This window comes from Uranotaenia lowii, chromosome 3 (genome assembly GCF_029784155.1).
Source record: "Uranotaenia lowii strain MFRU-FL chromosome 3, ASM2978415v1, whole genome shotgun sequence".
Taxonomy (NCBI): Eukaryota; Metazoa; Arthropoda; class Insecta; order Diptera; family Culicidae; genus Uranotaenia; species Uranotaenia lowii.
Window position 1 is genome coordinate 55,880,958 of NC_073693.1, and position 14,047 is coordinate 55,895,004.

Genomic DNA, 14,047 nt, shown 5'->3' on the forward strand with positions numbered 1-14,047 from the left:
TATCAAATCTAGTTCCATTTGTTGATAAATTTTTAAGCTTTACAACAAAATTTCCTCTCCTCTCTACACTGTAAAGCGTAAGGGTCTATTACAATCGTAGAAAAATATCTCGTAACCAAATACCTTTCCATGCCATGTTTGTTTCCATTTGTTGGCTTCGTTAGCATAAATTGAGAACTTATGCTAACAAAATTGTATTGGGCTCACCTCCCTCCTCCTATGTTCCTAATCACTGAAAGGAGGATGGTGTGTCAGATAATCATAGAATCATACAAAAATGATTTTCCATGTTAAGTTTTGTTCATTTCTCGGATTTTGTAAAAAAAAAGTTAAATGTAAGCTTTCCTCTTCCCTTCCTTTATTCCCAATTCTATCATCCCACTGCAAGAATGGATTTGTTTGACATAAACAAAATTCTCGTATTAAACTACCATCCCATGCAAAATTTGGTTTTATTTGCATTGTAAATTCTTGAGTAATGCATAAACTTGAAAGAAAGTACCATCCCCCTACCGTTCTCCCCATTGAACAGAGGGGTGAGAACCTAATATTCATAAAAGTATTTTTTGTACTCAAATACTTTTTGATACCAAATATTATTTCATTTGCTCTACTAATTCTCGAGTTTTGCAAAAAAAAATTGTATGGAAGCCCTACTTTCCCTGTTTATATCTTTACGCTGAAAACAGCGGGGCTTCAATTTATAAAAGAAACATTTCTCGTATCCGAATACCCTCACATGCCAAATTTGGTTCAATTTGCTCGATCAGCTCTCCAGTTATACTGAAAATTGTGAGGGAGACCTCTTCTCCCCCTTTTCATCCACCTTTTTGAAGGAGTGAAGGATACCAAATTCTTGTGTTTTTATTTTATAAATTTAAATAGGCCTTAATTTCCTGTTTTAAAAATTGTGTAGAAATAAATTAAATTTGAAAAAATTTCAAATATCTGTCAGTTTTCTACTTTTTTTATATAATATGTTGGTTATGGAATAAAAAACTGACATTGAAGAATAGCAAATAAAACATTGGGTAAATGTCGTTTAAAGAATTGCAACAATATTGAAGACAGAAACAAACATTAGGAAATTCAAATTCTTGGATTCAAGTTCAATTCAAAAAGTTAAGAAACAAAATGCTCAAAAGCAATATTTTTGATTGTGGAATTAAAAAAAAATCAAAAAATCAATTTTGAATTCAAAATTCAGATACTTTTGAACGTTTTTCAAGTTACAGTTACCAAGATTTTTTTTATTATTTAAGAATAAAAAATTAAAATCTAGGGCAGCAGTTGGAGATTTTTTTTCCGATATATCTTAGGTATAAAAATGGGAACGTTTTTTGTGACACCATCACGATAAAAGCACGGTTGGAATGAAGTGAAATTTCATGTTCGAGGGGTTTTCGGGATGGGTTGCAGAATAGTTTCAAGTATCTAACATTCTATGGAAGGGAGCCCCTTACAAAATTATCTCTCAACATTTTATATATAAAAATGGAGGCGTTTTTTTTTGTAACACCATCACGTATCACGGTCGGTCGGAATGAAGTGATATTTGGTATCCGAGGGTTTTTTTGGGTCAGAGATGGTTTGTATAATAGTTTCCAGAATCTCACTTTTTATGAAAGGGGGGTCCCCATACAATGTTATCTCTTCTTCACATCTTATATATAAAAATGGAGGCGTTTTCTTTGTAACACTATCACGTATGAATGGTCGGTCGGAATGAAGTGAAATTTGGTATCCGAGGGTTTTTTGAGTCAGAGATGGTTTGAATAATAGTTTCAAGAATCTAACTTTTTATGGAAGGGTCCCCATACACAATCAACATTGAATGGGACACAAGCCGTAAACTTTGTTAAAGATTTTCATAAAAATTTATTCGCGAGCTCGATGCAGTTAAAGACGTGTAGATGCAATTTAACATTTATTATGATTTATTAATTTAAAGGTAAAACGAAGTTTACCGGGTCAGCTAGTATTCCTATAAAAATGGAAAAATTAGAGAATTTTCAAGCTATAACGATAATATCTTCATAGTTTAAGGAATACATTTTTCTTATAGACAAATTAATAAATGGAAGTTTTGAGTTTATAAAAATTGTTGAAAAAATTATGAATGAATGTAATGAAAGTCGGGCAACTTTCAGGGTCTGAAAAGTGTAAAGTTATCCATATGCCTCCTCAAGTGCTTTGGTTTTAAGGGACGACTTTCTTATCATATTTATTTGAAATTCGTCCATCCTGACACTTAGATATTAAGATATTTCTGCGATTACACGAAGAATTCAGAAGAAGTTTATTTCATGTCAACAGCAAAACCAATGATTTTGATGAATATACTGTTCCTTTCTCGAAAACTACTGAACCGATCAATGTGCAATTTGGTATGTTAGAGTTTTTGGGGTCGGAGATGGTTTCTAAAATACTTTTAAACTAATCCGACTTAAAGGATTGAGGAGGAGTTCCCATACAAAATTTACAAAAAAATTGTCATAATTTTTACAATCGTTGAAGGATTTGTTTTCTAAAATTTGATGAAAGTAAGCGTTTTGCAAAATGAGATGACTTATTGAATCTATATATATAAAAAGCAATTTCTGTGGGTTTGTTTTTTTGTTTGTTTGTTTGTTTGTCCACTGTAGGCTCAGCCATCTTAAGAGCTAGAGAGCTGAAATTTGGCATGGATACTCATTATGACCAGGAATGATGAAAAATGTTTTCAGATTATCGGATGACCCCTTCTAAAGGGGGTCGTCCATACAAGACAAATATTGTTTTCGCGATATTGACGTTATTTTTCGTCGGATTGTTACAAAAATTTGCACATTGGAGTTTTGAAAGATGAGAAATTGATTCCAGGTATTGAATTTCGTGTCAGGGGTCGTCCATATGAACTGTTCAGTGTTTTTACTATATTGACGTTATTATGTATTGGATTGATGTGAAAATTTGCAGGGACAAGCAATCGGTTACAGGTATTAAACTCAGGGTCAGGGGTCGGCCAAATGGATCATCCATATCAGTTTTTTAATGTTTTTACGATATTGGCGTTATTATACATTGTATTGAGATAAAAATTTGCAGACGGGGATTTTAAAGAATGGACAATCGATTCCAGTTATTTAATTTTGTAGAAGGGGTCGGCGAAAGGGGTCGTCCATATCAACTGTTCAATGTTTTTGCGATATTGGCGTTATTATAGATTTGTTTTTGATGAAAATTTGCATAAGAGTATTTTGAGGAACGATCAATCGATTCCAGGTTTCAAACTCAGGGCCAAAGATCGGCCAAAGGGTCGTTCATATTAACACTGTTTTTTCGATGTTAATGCTTCAATACATTGAATAAAGATGGAAACTTGGTACCATGGAGTTTCAAGGAACGAGTAATAGATTTCATCAGTCGAATTTTTATTCAGAGGTCAGAGAGGGATGCTCAATCGTTTTAGATTTAAAATCTCGAGTCAAGGGTCGGCAAAAATGGTCGTCCATATTATATGTTCACTGTTTTTGTTATATTGTGGGTTAATCTGCGAGTCGAGTGACGTGACTCATAAAATTTCACTTCTTTATCCTGACTCCAGTAAATGTCCAGAGAAGAAACGTTAGTATGAACGAGCTCCAAAAATCGTTCACAAGACATTTGAGCTGAAACTTCTAGCCTAGAGTGGTTTCTGGAATCGACACAACGATGTGACGATTTTGCACATCACGTCACGTGACTCTCAGAATAAGTCCCATTGTCTTGATTATACATCTGATTATAATGAAATTTTGCACATTGGAGTTTTACAGCACATGTTATTGATTTCACGTGTCAAATTTTGACAAGGAATCAGCAAAAGGGTTCGTAATAATATTTTCGATTTTTTTTGAAATAATTACGATATTATTCATCATATCGCGGCATAAATTTAAACACGAGAGTTTTGCAGAACGAAAAATCGATTCTTGATAACAAACTTTTAAAAAGACGACAGAAAAATGTTAAAATGTTAATTCATTCACGGGTGATTTACAAAACGGATTTATAAATTAAAATTTTTATTAAGACGATAGCAGACATCATCATAACTCAAAATTTCGTTGTTATGCATGCAAAAAAGACCTAATACAAAATCATCAGCTTTAGAGTTAAAAGCGAAACGAAGTTCGTACGGGATCAGCTAGATGACAAATAAATTTTAACGTATTAAGATAATTACTTGTATTGATGGATGCTCATTGTTCACAAAAACCGTTTCCGGGTTCCCGAGTTTCGGACACTTAGTAGAAAACCGAACTTTTATGACCGACAAATAACAAGCCGACGGTTGCGAAGTAAAACGCGTTTATTTCGGGCAAGTGGTGTATTGCGACTGACTGTGTGCTTCTGACTATTGTCTACTAATCTACCTAGAATTCTACCAAGAGAGCCGAAGCTTGGTTTTAGTACACATAGAACATCGGGCAGTCTATAGTTATCTGATAACAGAATATAGACTGGGTGAGCGGAAAAGTTACACCGTCACCTGCTTACTAGGGCGGTACTAATATTTAAATTGACTTATCTAATAAACACGATAACTGCGCCAACACTCATATTCATTAAGTGTAGCTCACATATTATTAACAAAACCTATGTCTTATTGTTTTTATAGAGTTTGGCACACTTTTCGATTATGAACAAATATTCCTATATTGAGATACTCCCAGGCTTCAAAAAGGCACGAATTTTCAATACATAGTGTTTTTTCTTATTGTATTGCAGATCCTTCCTATTTTTTCTCCAAAGCACACCCGGTCAGCTTATCTATATATATAAAAATGAATGTTTGTCTGTCTGTCTGTTCCCTATAGACTCGGAAACTACTGAACCGATCATCGTCAAAATTGGCATCTGAGGGTTTTTGGGGCCGGCGGTGGTTTCTATAATAGTCACAACCCCATCCGACTTAAGGAAGGAGAGGCTTCCATACAAAATTTGTAGTTTTTCGAAACAAATTAAAGTCATGACATCCATTTTCTTGAGATTTTTTTTTCCTTTGGGCGGTTTGTTTTTCGTCTCTATGGTCGAGGCGTCGCGAGCCAACGACGCCAAAGGATAGTAACCCAGGCATAGCATACTGATCAGTAGGAATATTTTGGCACGTATTTCTCAACCTGGGGTTTGTTTTTCGTCTCCATGGGCGAGCAAACGTCGACGCAAGAGGATAGTAACCAAAGCACACTGTTCATTGATTGCTGGAAAATTCAACAATAAGGCGCCTGTTTCTCAAACACGTGGGGCGATATGCAACCTAGATGTGTTTTTTTCTTGCTCATTTGATTTGTACACAGCACGTGGTAATAAATGACGTCTAGATGTGACACGGATTGGTATTTTATCAATCGAATCAAAACCAATTGAAAGATTTCCAAAAATACTTCTATATTTAGTTCGTGTTAATGTAGGTAGCATTCGACTTTTCATTCAAGGAACATTAGAACATGTTCAAACGTTCAACTTTTTCTGTTAAAAAAAATTAAAAATTATGTTTTCTTCTAGAAATTGTTTCTTCGGCCCAAATACACAACTGAAACGAATTTAGAAATGAAAATGGGAGATTTTTATTTTAAATAATTTTGAAAAAACCATCGTACTTTCTGCTTACATACCAATTCAAGTACGTACTTAACATGAAAAGTGTTTTTGTGTTACATGGCTGCATAAAAGAGACTTTTGATCCGCTTCGTTTTTGAAAAGCGAGACTTTATAACTGATATTCAACTGAACGCAACATTTTTAAGAGAAATTTTTAGTTTACCCTTAAAGTGTTAAAAACAATATTCCTTCTGTCAACTTATACGGTGGGGCAAGGGCAAACGTCGAACTTTTAAGAAATTCATCTTCAAAATGATTCAATATGTTGGAAAGACCAGAAGGGGTATTCCGAATATTGAAACTGCAGCGGATATTGAAAATTCTTAAATGGCTTTGTAAATGAAGGTCATTCCCTTTGAACAGCATTCGTTAAAAGTGGAGTAACAAACATAAATTTATACTGCAGGAATTCTGCAGATATATCAGTGAAACTTGATAGAACAATAAAAAAAACAGGAATACGTATTAAATCCATTTTAAAGCCATTACTCTAAAGCATCTGTAAATAAGCTTTGCATTGACACTTGCCCCAATATACGGGACAAATGTAAACTTAGAAATTTGTTTTTGCCTACATTTTTGAATATTTGACTTTCAAAGAGAAAATAAAAAAAAAACGCTGTTAACTTATTTAGTGATGAACCTGATATTTTTTTAAATATTTATATGTTTACCGTAGCAAATTTATTTAAAAAAAAAGAAATTTGCACTGTATTTCATACATAACTAATTTAATACATTTTTCATTACCATGATAAGTGCTGTTTGGGTATCGAGCCGGTTAATTTGCCTACCTTCTTCAAGCAGTGGGGGACAAAATTGAAAAAGATGGGAGAGCTCCCATGCAAATTTAAGATAAAGAGCTTTTCAAAGAAGGGACCATATTTAAAAAGGTTTTTTCGGGTACAGAGTACAAATTTCAGATCTTGAAAAACGAGTTTAGAGATCAAGTTTCAGTAAATAATATATACCATCTTTGAATTGCTATTCAGAACTGCAGCTGCAGCTCTCATTTCAAAGTTGTTGGTTCTGAAGTATGATGAGGTTTGATTTAAAACAATGCTCTCTAAAATCTAGATTTTAATAAATTTTTACAAATTACATTTATTTCCGGAAGGTGTAGCAAAGCACAACGGGTCAGCTAGTATTTTATAAAATTATATCTTCTTCATTCGGGTAGAGGGGGCATAGCATATCTCGTTCTATAATCTTTAACGTTTTAAAAATTCTTAATTTTTTAATATTTTAAGGGTTTAATAACCTTTTAGTTCGTTTTGTGAAATTTGAATGATTTTAAATTTCGAGTTGCTAGAACATATTAAAAAGATGAACACTCTACTCGGCTGGCTCCAGTTAAATCTGATGGCATATTTGAATTTCTCAAAAAAAAAAAAAATCACGTTGGCTAAGTAGTATTTCTTATTAGGCTCGACTCATAAGGCACGACTTTTAATTTGCTTGTACAACTATTGCGCGCTCAGTTTGTCTTCTGCCTTCATCGGTGTCGGATGTGTTTTTTTTTTCCTTTCGATATTGCGACAAAAGGCATATGATCAGTTTTTCTATAGAGGTGTAAAAATAAGCAAGTGCTCGCGATGAGCCCATCGCCCGGAGATTATCCCGGTAGAACTGTTCCGGAGTGGTTGGACCGAGAAAATGTACATGGCCGCCTGTACTATCTGACCCTGAAAGCTGTGGACAAATACGAATTACCTAAAAATCCCTTTGTGATCTCGCGATTTATCGCAGACCATGTCGGGACTATCGAAGGAGGCTTTATTGAGCATAGGAATAATTGGTATGTGTTAAAAGTTCGGAATAAAGACCAAATAAGGATTCTGGCAAAATGTACCCACTTAAGCAACGGCACTCCTATTTCTATTGGCCGTCACCCGCAATTGAACCAGAGAAAATTCGTTGTTACGTGTAGAGAAGTAGATGGCATGTCTGACGAAGAACTACAAACAGAATTATCTCCGCAGAAAATTATAGACGTTAGGCGAATCACTAAGAAAACGAGTTCAGGAATTATAGGCACATCGACACTTGTGCTTACTATAAATAGCACAGTTGTTCCAGAATTTTTGAATTTTGGTTTACTGAGAGCCTGTACTCGTACTTACTACTCACAACCACTGCTCTGCCGCCAATGCTAAAAATATGGTCATCCAAAAATAAGATGCCAACAAAAGACGCGCACTTGCAAAAAATGCTCAAAGTCGCATGATAACGAAGAAGAAAATTGCACTTCTCCAAGCTATTGTCACAACTGCAAGGGAGATCACGGATCACCTCTCGACCGAAGTTGCCCTTTGTGGGTAGCAGAAACAGCGGCAATAAAAATAAGTACCGATCAGAACCTACCGATTGCTACAGCCCGAAGAATGGTACAAATCAACAGCAGCAGCACGAGCTACGCGCAAGTAGCTAAGCAAAACACCTCACATCCGAATGATAAAAAAATCCGAACCGAAAACCTACAATCGCAACAACCAAACCAACAGCAACACAAACGAGAAGAAAACCAACAGCAGACCAGCCAACAAAAACGTACGCGATTGGACAACACCGCACCATCTCAACGACCAACAGCCTTAATCAGCGTTACCACATATACAGATTTTTCTGTAAACATACAGATTTTTTTGAAATTTTTAAACCAAGAATCTGTATATACAGATTACAGATAATTGGGAATTCATACAGATTTTATACAGATTTTCAGCAAATCCAATTTTTTTAACGATATTCTGATTATGCTTTGAGTAAATCGATAATAATCCACTTGATGATTCAAGTTCAAGCCATCTTCAATCGTCACAGCCACAAATTTGAACAATCTTCCAGATCAGGGATGAGGACTATAAAAATACATAGTGTATAACAATAAACAAGGGTTTGAAAACAGATTGAATCCTGTGTTTGAAATAGGAACGTATGGAACTGTTGTCCACGTTTCTTCCTCCCCTGGCTCCAGTCGTCTCTGCGTCCAATACTGCACAGTGGGCCCGGCCTTGATAAGATGAATAGTGAATGTATTTTTACTATTCACCGTGATGCTGACAAGTTCTGGCTGTGTACGTATCATAAGCATAAGCATAAGATTGAATCCTGTGTTTGAGAATCATATACCAAAATCGGACATTATCTTATACGAAACGTAACTTTCAACGCTATGTTAAATATTATTGACTCACTTCAGCGACTGTGGACATTTTAGTAGCAGTATACTGTGAATAAGGCTATGATCATTTAGAATCCAGACAGTTATAAAAATATGTATTTTAAAAACTATTCTTTTGATCGAAAATCTTTCTATGGAGGAAAAGAAGGTGTTAACATGATATTTAATGTAAAAATATTTAAAAAAAAAATTATCGTTGATTTCAAGAAATACTCTTACTTTGTCATAAAACCTCTTATTTTTTATCATTGCACACTTTTATCTTGTGTAAAAACCGGTTGCACAGATTTCGATCTATGATGTACTAGTCAGGCAACACTTTTTGCCTGGCGGAAACGGATTTACTGGATAGTTAAGGGAGCTGCATTAAGTTATCCCATTTTTTACCATAATTGAGATCAAGGGTTCCACTCCAATGCTTGGTTTGAACTTCGTGACCATCCTAGAGAGGCTAGTACTTTTTAACCATTTGGGCAAAAAAAAAAAATTCAGAAAAAAATCAACAGTTAATAAGTTTTTAAGTCGACAATAAAGAATTTCCGGGGCGATTGTGAAATCATGTCTTTTTGCATCGTAAATATCTCAAACACACATTAGTTTAAAAATCTGAAAAAAATAGGCAAGATAGTCCTTTTCATACCCAACATAACGCTGCATATCCGAGCGCCAGTAACGTTGCTATCACCGAAGTAAAGTACCCGGATACTAAATGTTCATAGCTTTAACTAAAGAGTAATGAATTTGGCTTGTTAAAGAGACTTTGGACATAATTTTCTAATCCCAACTGATTATTGAACCGAAGAAAGACACATTTCATAGTTATTCGTACAAAGTTAAACCAATTAGCAATTTGCGTGTAGCAAAATGACGGAATTAAGAATGATTTGACAGTCCGTAGTCCGCAAGAATCATAAGCGCAATTCATTTAGTGCGCTAAGCATTATACATACGTCATTGTAATGCAGCATTAGATCCGGAAACGATATTTCAGATACAGATTTCAATACAGATTTTTGAGATTTGATACAGATAAAAAAGATTTTTTGCCTCGAAAATACAGATTTATATGTGGCATCGCTGGCCTTAATGTCAAACCCGAAACAAAATTTGGATCTTGAATCGCCCCCCAGGAAACGAAACCCCATCTTACCTCAGACCTCACCTCCAGCATCTTCAACCCGTGAAGTTGCGAGCGATGTTGAGCGTACTGAGCCCAATTTTAACCCTCCAGGAGGAACTCGATCAGCACGTTCACGCGTCGACACCAAAAAGTGATTTTTCGCCTCCTTCTTCCCCTTCATTCCTTTTTCCCTTCCTATATCCTTTAAATTTTAATTAGAACTAAGTGGATTCCCCGGCACAAATATACTGTACTAAGTAAAAGGCCTAAATAAATAGATTAATATTCTAAAAAAAAAAAAAAACTATTGCGCGCAAACATCCTTTTTCTAATGATTTTTTTTTAAATTTTTATGTCGCATTTTCAAAAGTGAAAGTTTTAGAGAAACATGAGATTTCTGTGGAAATTGCGGGTTCATGTACCGTCGGTGAGCCGTTGTATCTTTTTAGAGAAAATCACGTTATTTACAGCTTATGTTCTTCCTTTCTTTGATATCTTTTGTTTCTTTATTACTTTCCATCACCTTTGAAAATGTGATAATTTTCGGGTACAAAGATGTACCAAGACGAACTCAAAACATTAGATTTCGTTTTATGTCACTTTTTTCGAGCACTTGAACTTTTGGACTTTGTTGACGCAGCCTCCATGAGTAAAATCGACAAAAAAATGAAAGCAAATTCGGTTGACATGACCAATATACTGCATTAAAACCAAAATCATGTGCTTAGCTGTGCATTTGCGACTGGCAAATAACCCTAGTTGTAATTTTTTTTAAATGACAATCATGTTTGTAGGGATGAGATGAAGAATATACAGAAAATAAATCAAATTTAATTAGGAATAAAATAAAATAATAGTTGTATTCGGCAACACTGTAGATGAATAAAATAAAATAAATTTCTATGAGAACATTTGTTATTTTGGCAGCACTTGACAAACAAACAAAACAAAGTCAGTCATTGATCTACTCTTGCGAGCGACAGACGTGTTTAAGTGAATCTCTGAATTGAGATTCGTAAAATCACGACAATGTTTTCATGGAAATAAGGAAATTGTTTTAGCGATCAGTTATTCAATCAAATTCTGCCCTAAAAAAATGTATTTTTCAAGTCAAATATTCTTAAGCTGACATAATATTCAGTACCAGAAAAAAAAATCATTCAAAATTAATTCACTTTCATGTTTAAAGAAACTTTTAAAAGATTGCTTTAGACATATTTATTTCACACTCGTTTCATTTCACACACTGGGAAATGAAAAACCAACAGTTTATTGAAATTAATGAATGTCAATTAAGCTTAATGCTGTACTCAGGATCAGCAAGAAGCTACGCGTTTATTCTTAGAAATTTAAGAAGGCCGACAAGTATTGCATGTGAGAGTTTTTTCTCAGTGCATAAAATATCTCATATTCCTTGAAAACTGAACATATTACAATATGATGATTTTTTTCAAGCTCATGAATTTTAATCTTTAACGAGAAAAAAGTGGTGATTTCATATTCGTTTTTACCTTTATCTTAATACCGTCAACTGGAGCAACATGCAACACTTTTCAACTTCAATGGCTTCTTTAATTTGAATGCTTACAGATAATCATACCTCTTGTGCATCAAAAGTTTAAAGGTTGATGAGATACCAAACTGACGTAGTCAGAGAAAATATTGGTTTTATCAGTTGTTTCTAAATTTACTAAAACATGCGATTTTCACTTAACTTAGAAAATTCATGAAAAATCAAATGAAAACGTTTGAAAATTTAAAGTTTTTTATACATTTGTGATGTCATAACGAATAAAGCACCAATTGCAGTAATTTTTGGTTTTGTTTGAATTGAATTTTACAGCCAATCTGCCATACTAGGTGAAGTTTTTTACGGCTTTTAAAAATGTAAAAATGTGTACATCTATTGCTCGATTTTTTAAATTTTTTATGAGACTAAAAAACTTTAAAAAACTCTTTAACGCTGTTAAAAACTATGTCATCATCAATTTGTTATTATTCAATGATAACTTTATTACAGTACATTGAACTAAAAAAATAATGAGTGTTGTAGTATACAAATGTTGCATCTAACCCAGATTTTGCATGATGCTCCATTTGACGGTTCCTTTTAAGTTATTGTTATCACCAAGCACTAGAGATATTGTTCATTTATTATTTTAAAACACTGTTGTAAGACGCATTTTTTAAATTTTTGCTTCGATTTAAACTCTTATTAAAACTGTTTCATTACGTTTCAGATTCCAAAAAACATATAAATATGGCTATATATTTCCAAACTGACGTTATCAAATTAGTTATGGTTCTGATTTGCGTAGGTATGATCTAGCATTAATGAATATTTATAATTTTCTAATCTTCTCTTAACATTCGAATCGTTCCAGACACAATTTACGCAAAGCGATCATCGTACTTCGAACGCAAAACGGATTTTGATTTCGACTCGTCGATTTCCAGCTCTGGTCATCAGACAAAATCTGGTTACAGTTCGGGAAGTGGATTGCGTTCGATTGCCCAGGGATCAGCCGATCAAGCCAACACGGCCGTAGCCAATCAGGTGGCTGCAGCTAAACAAGCAGCATATGTTGCGCAAAGCACTTTGGCTCAAGCTGCAGCCCAGGCTGCAGCAACGGCTTCAGCAGCTTTGGCGGGGAAACAAGTCCTAATGGAAGGATTGGAACAGCAAAGTTTGGATGCGCATCAGGCACTTGAGAACGAAATTCAGCAACTGCATCAGGCTAAGAAATCCGCAAAGGCAGCTCAATTCGCAGCACAACAGGCACTCAGTCATGTTCAGGTTTTGACAGCAGCACTGAATAATGCACAGGTATGGTTATTTTTTTAAAGCTGTAATTGAATTATCTTATTTTTGTTATTTTTATCAGACAGCCTCCGAACAAGCTCAGCATGCTGCAACAGAAGCTGCTTCCGAGCTAGCTTTGCAGAGCAAGATGGTCGGAGCTGCGAAAGCACGCGTCGAAAGCATCAGAGAACAGTTCGAAGCAGCTCGGGTTGATTTCGAAGCGACGCAAGAAGCTACGCAGAAGGCAGCCGTTTCGGCTCAAGAAGCTCAGAAAAATGCTGCCGAGGCCGCAGCTCATGCCGCAGTGCCACATCAGGCAGTTCCGGTGGAAAACTTCAGCATCCATCAGTTCCAAAACAAGCTGAACAGCTCCAAAGCGCAGCACAGCTTCGAGGATTCTCACGACGAGGACGACAGCAACAGTGGCGATGAAGATGACATTAGCAGCAGTGATGATTTCAACTCGTCAAATCATCATTATGGTTGATTTTGGAAAACAAAAGATCATAAATAGGATTAATTCGAGTTTTTCTATGTTTTAATAGAACGATGGATTATGTTTGTTGGTCTCCTTTGACTGGCCAAATATGGAAAATTGTTCCCAACGGTCACATTCATCATTTCAATTTCATAAGGGTCATTTGTTTATAAATCGTTCATGGTAATTTGTAAGTTATTAAATAAGACTAAAAACCTCAGCTTAACAACTTATTCGTCCGAAAAGTTCCTCGTTTTTCTCGTTGGTTTTGGGTTTAACTACAAAGTTAAATTCTAATCGATATTCATCGAACGGTAAGTTTCTGTAGCGGAGTTGGAACAGATAGGTTCTTAATAATTCGTTATTCGTTGTTTCTAAGAATGATCTATCCTTTTAAAAAAGTTCTGGAAATTTCTTCCAGAGCTGCAGAAAACGATTCGCTGCTCTTTGCATCTGAAAGACAGATCCGAAAGGCAATGGCCGTTCTTTTTGTAGTCCTGAAAAGGACCGTTTGATTTGGTCCTTAGAAGGATCTTTGTATTACAATCTGATCCTAAAAGGAACCATGATTCTCGATTTGGTCATGAAAATGACTGTTTTTTTCAATCTGGTCCCTGGTTACCCTCGATTTGGTCCTGAAAGGACCGTTTTGTTTCGATCTGATCCTCTCTGATCTTTCTCAATTTACCGACTTTTCTCCATCGTTGCCTTTGCTGCTCCTGGCATGTTCCCGCCGAAGTAGTCCTTGCAGTCCACTGCTAATCAATCTGGTCACTTGAAGTTTACTCTTCAACATCAGAAACAAGAATGAGCGCACTGGTTTTTTTTTTCCAGAAT

At 35.2% G+C, this 14,047-nt stretch overlaps 1 protein-coding gene across 1 annotated transcript; it reads left to right on the plus strand.

Annotated features, from left to right (window-relative positions):
- Positions 1–8,009: 8,009 nt before the first annotated feature.
- On the plus strand, positions 8,010–13,219 carry LOC129752205 (uncharacterized). Its single transcript, XM_055747993.1, has 4 exons — positions 8,010–8,175; positions 12,170–12,247; positions 12,314–12,756; positions 12,815–13,219. Exons 1-4 carry the CDS (start codon positions 8,010–8,012, stop codon positions 13,217–13,219), a joined length of 1,092 nt encoding a protein of 363 aa, XP_055603968.1.
- Positions 13,220–14,047: the final 828 nt, after the last annotated feature.

Bases quoted from the DNA above. Each gene is read 5' to 3' on its own strand.
- LOC129752205 (XM_055747993.1), top strand. From the start codon at position 8,010: ATGGTACAAATCAACAGCAGCAGCACGAGCTACGCGCAAGTAGCTAAG. The intron at 8,176-12,169 runs GTACGCGATTGG...ATTACGTTTCAG, and splicing joins GCAGACCAGCCAACAAAAAC to ATTCCAAAAAACATATAAAT. The intron at 12,757-12,814 runs GTATGGTTATTT...TATTTTTATCAG, and splicing joins CAGCACTGAATAATGCACAG to ACAGCCTCCGAACAAGCTCA.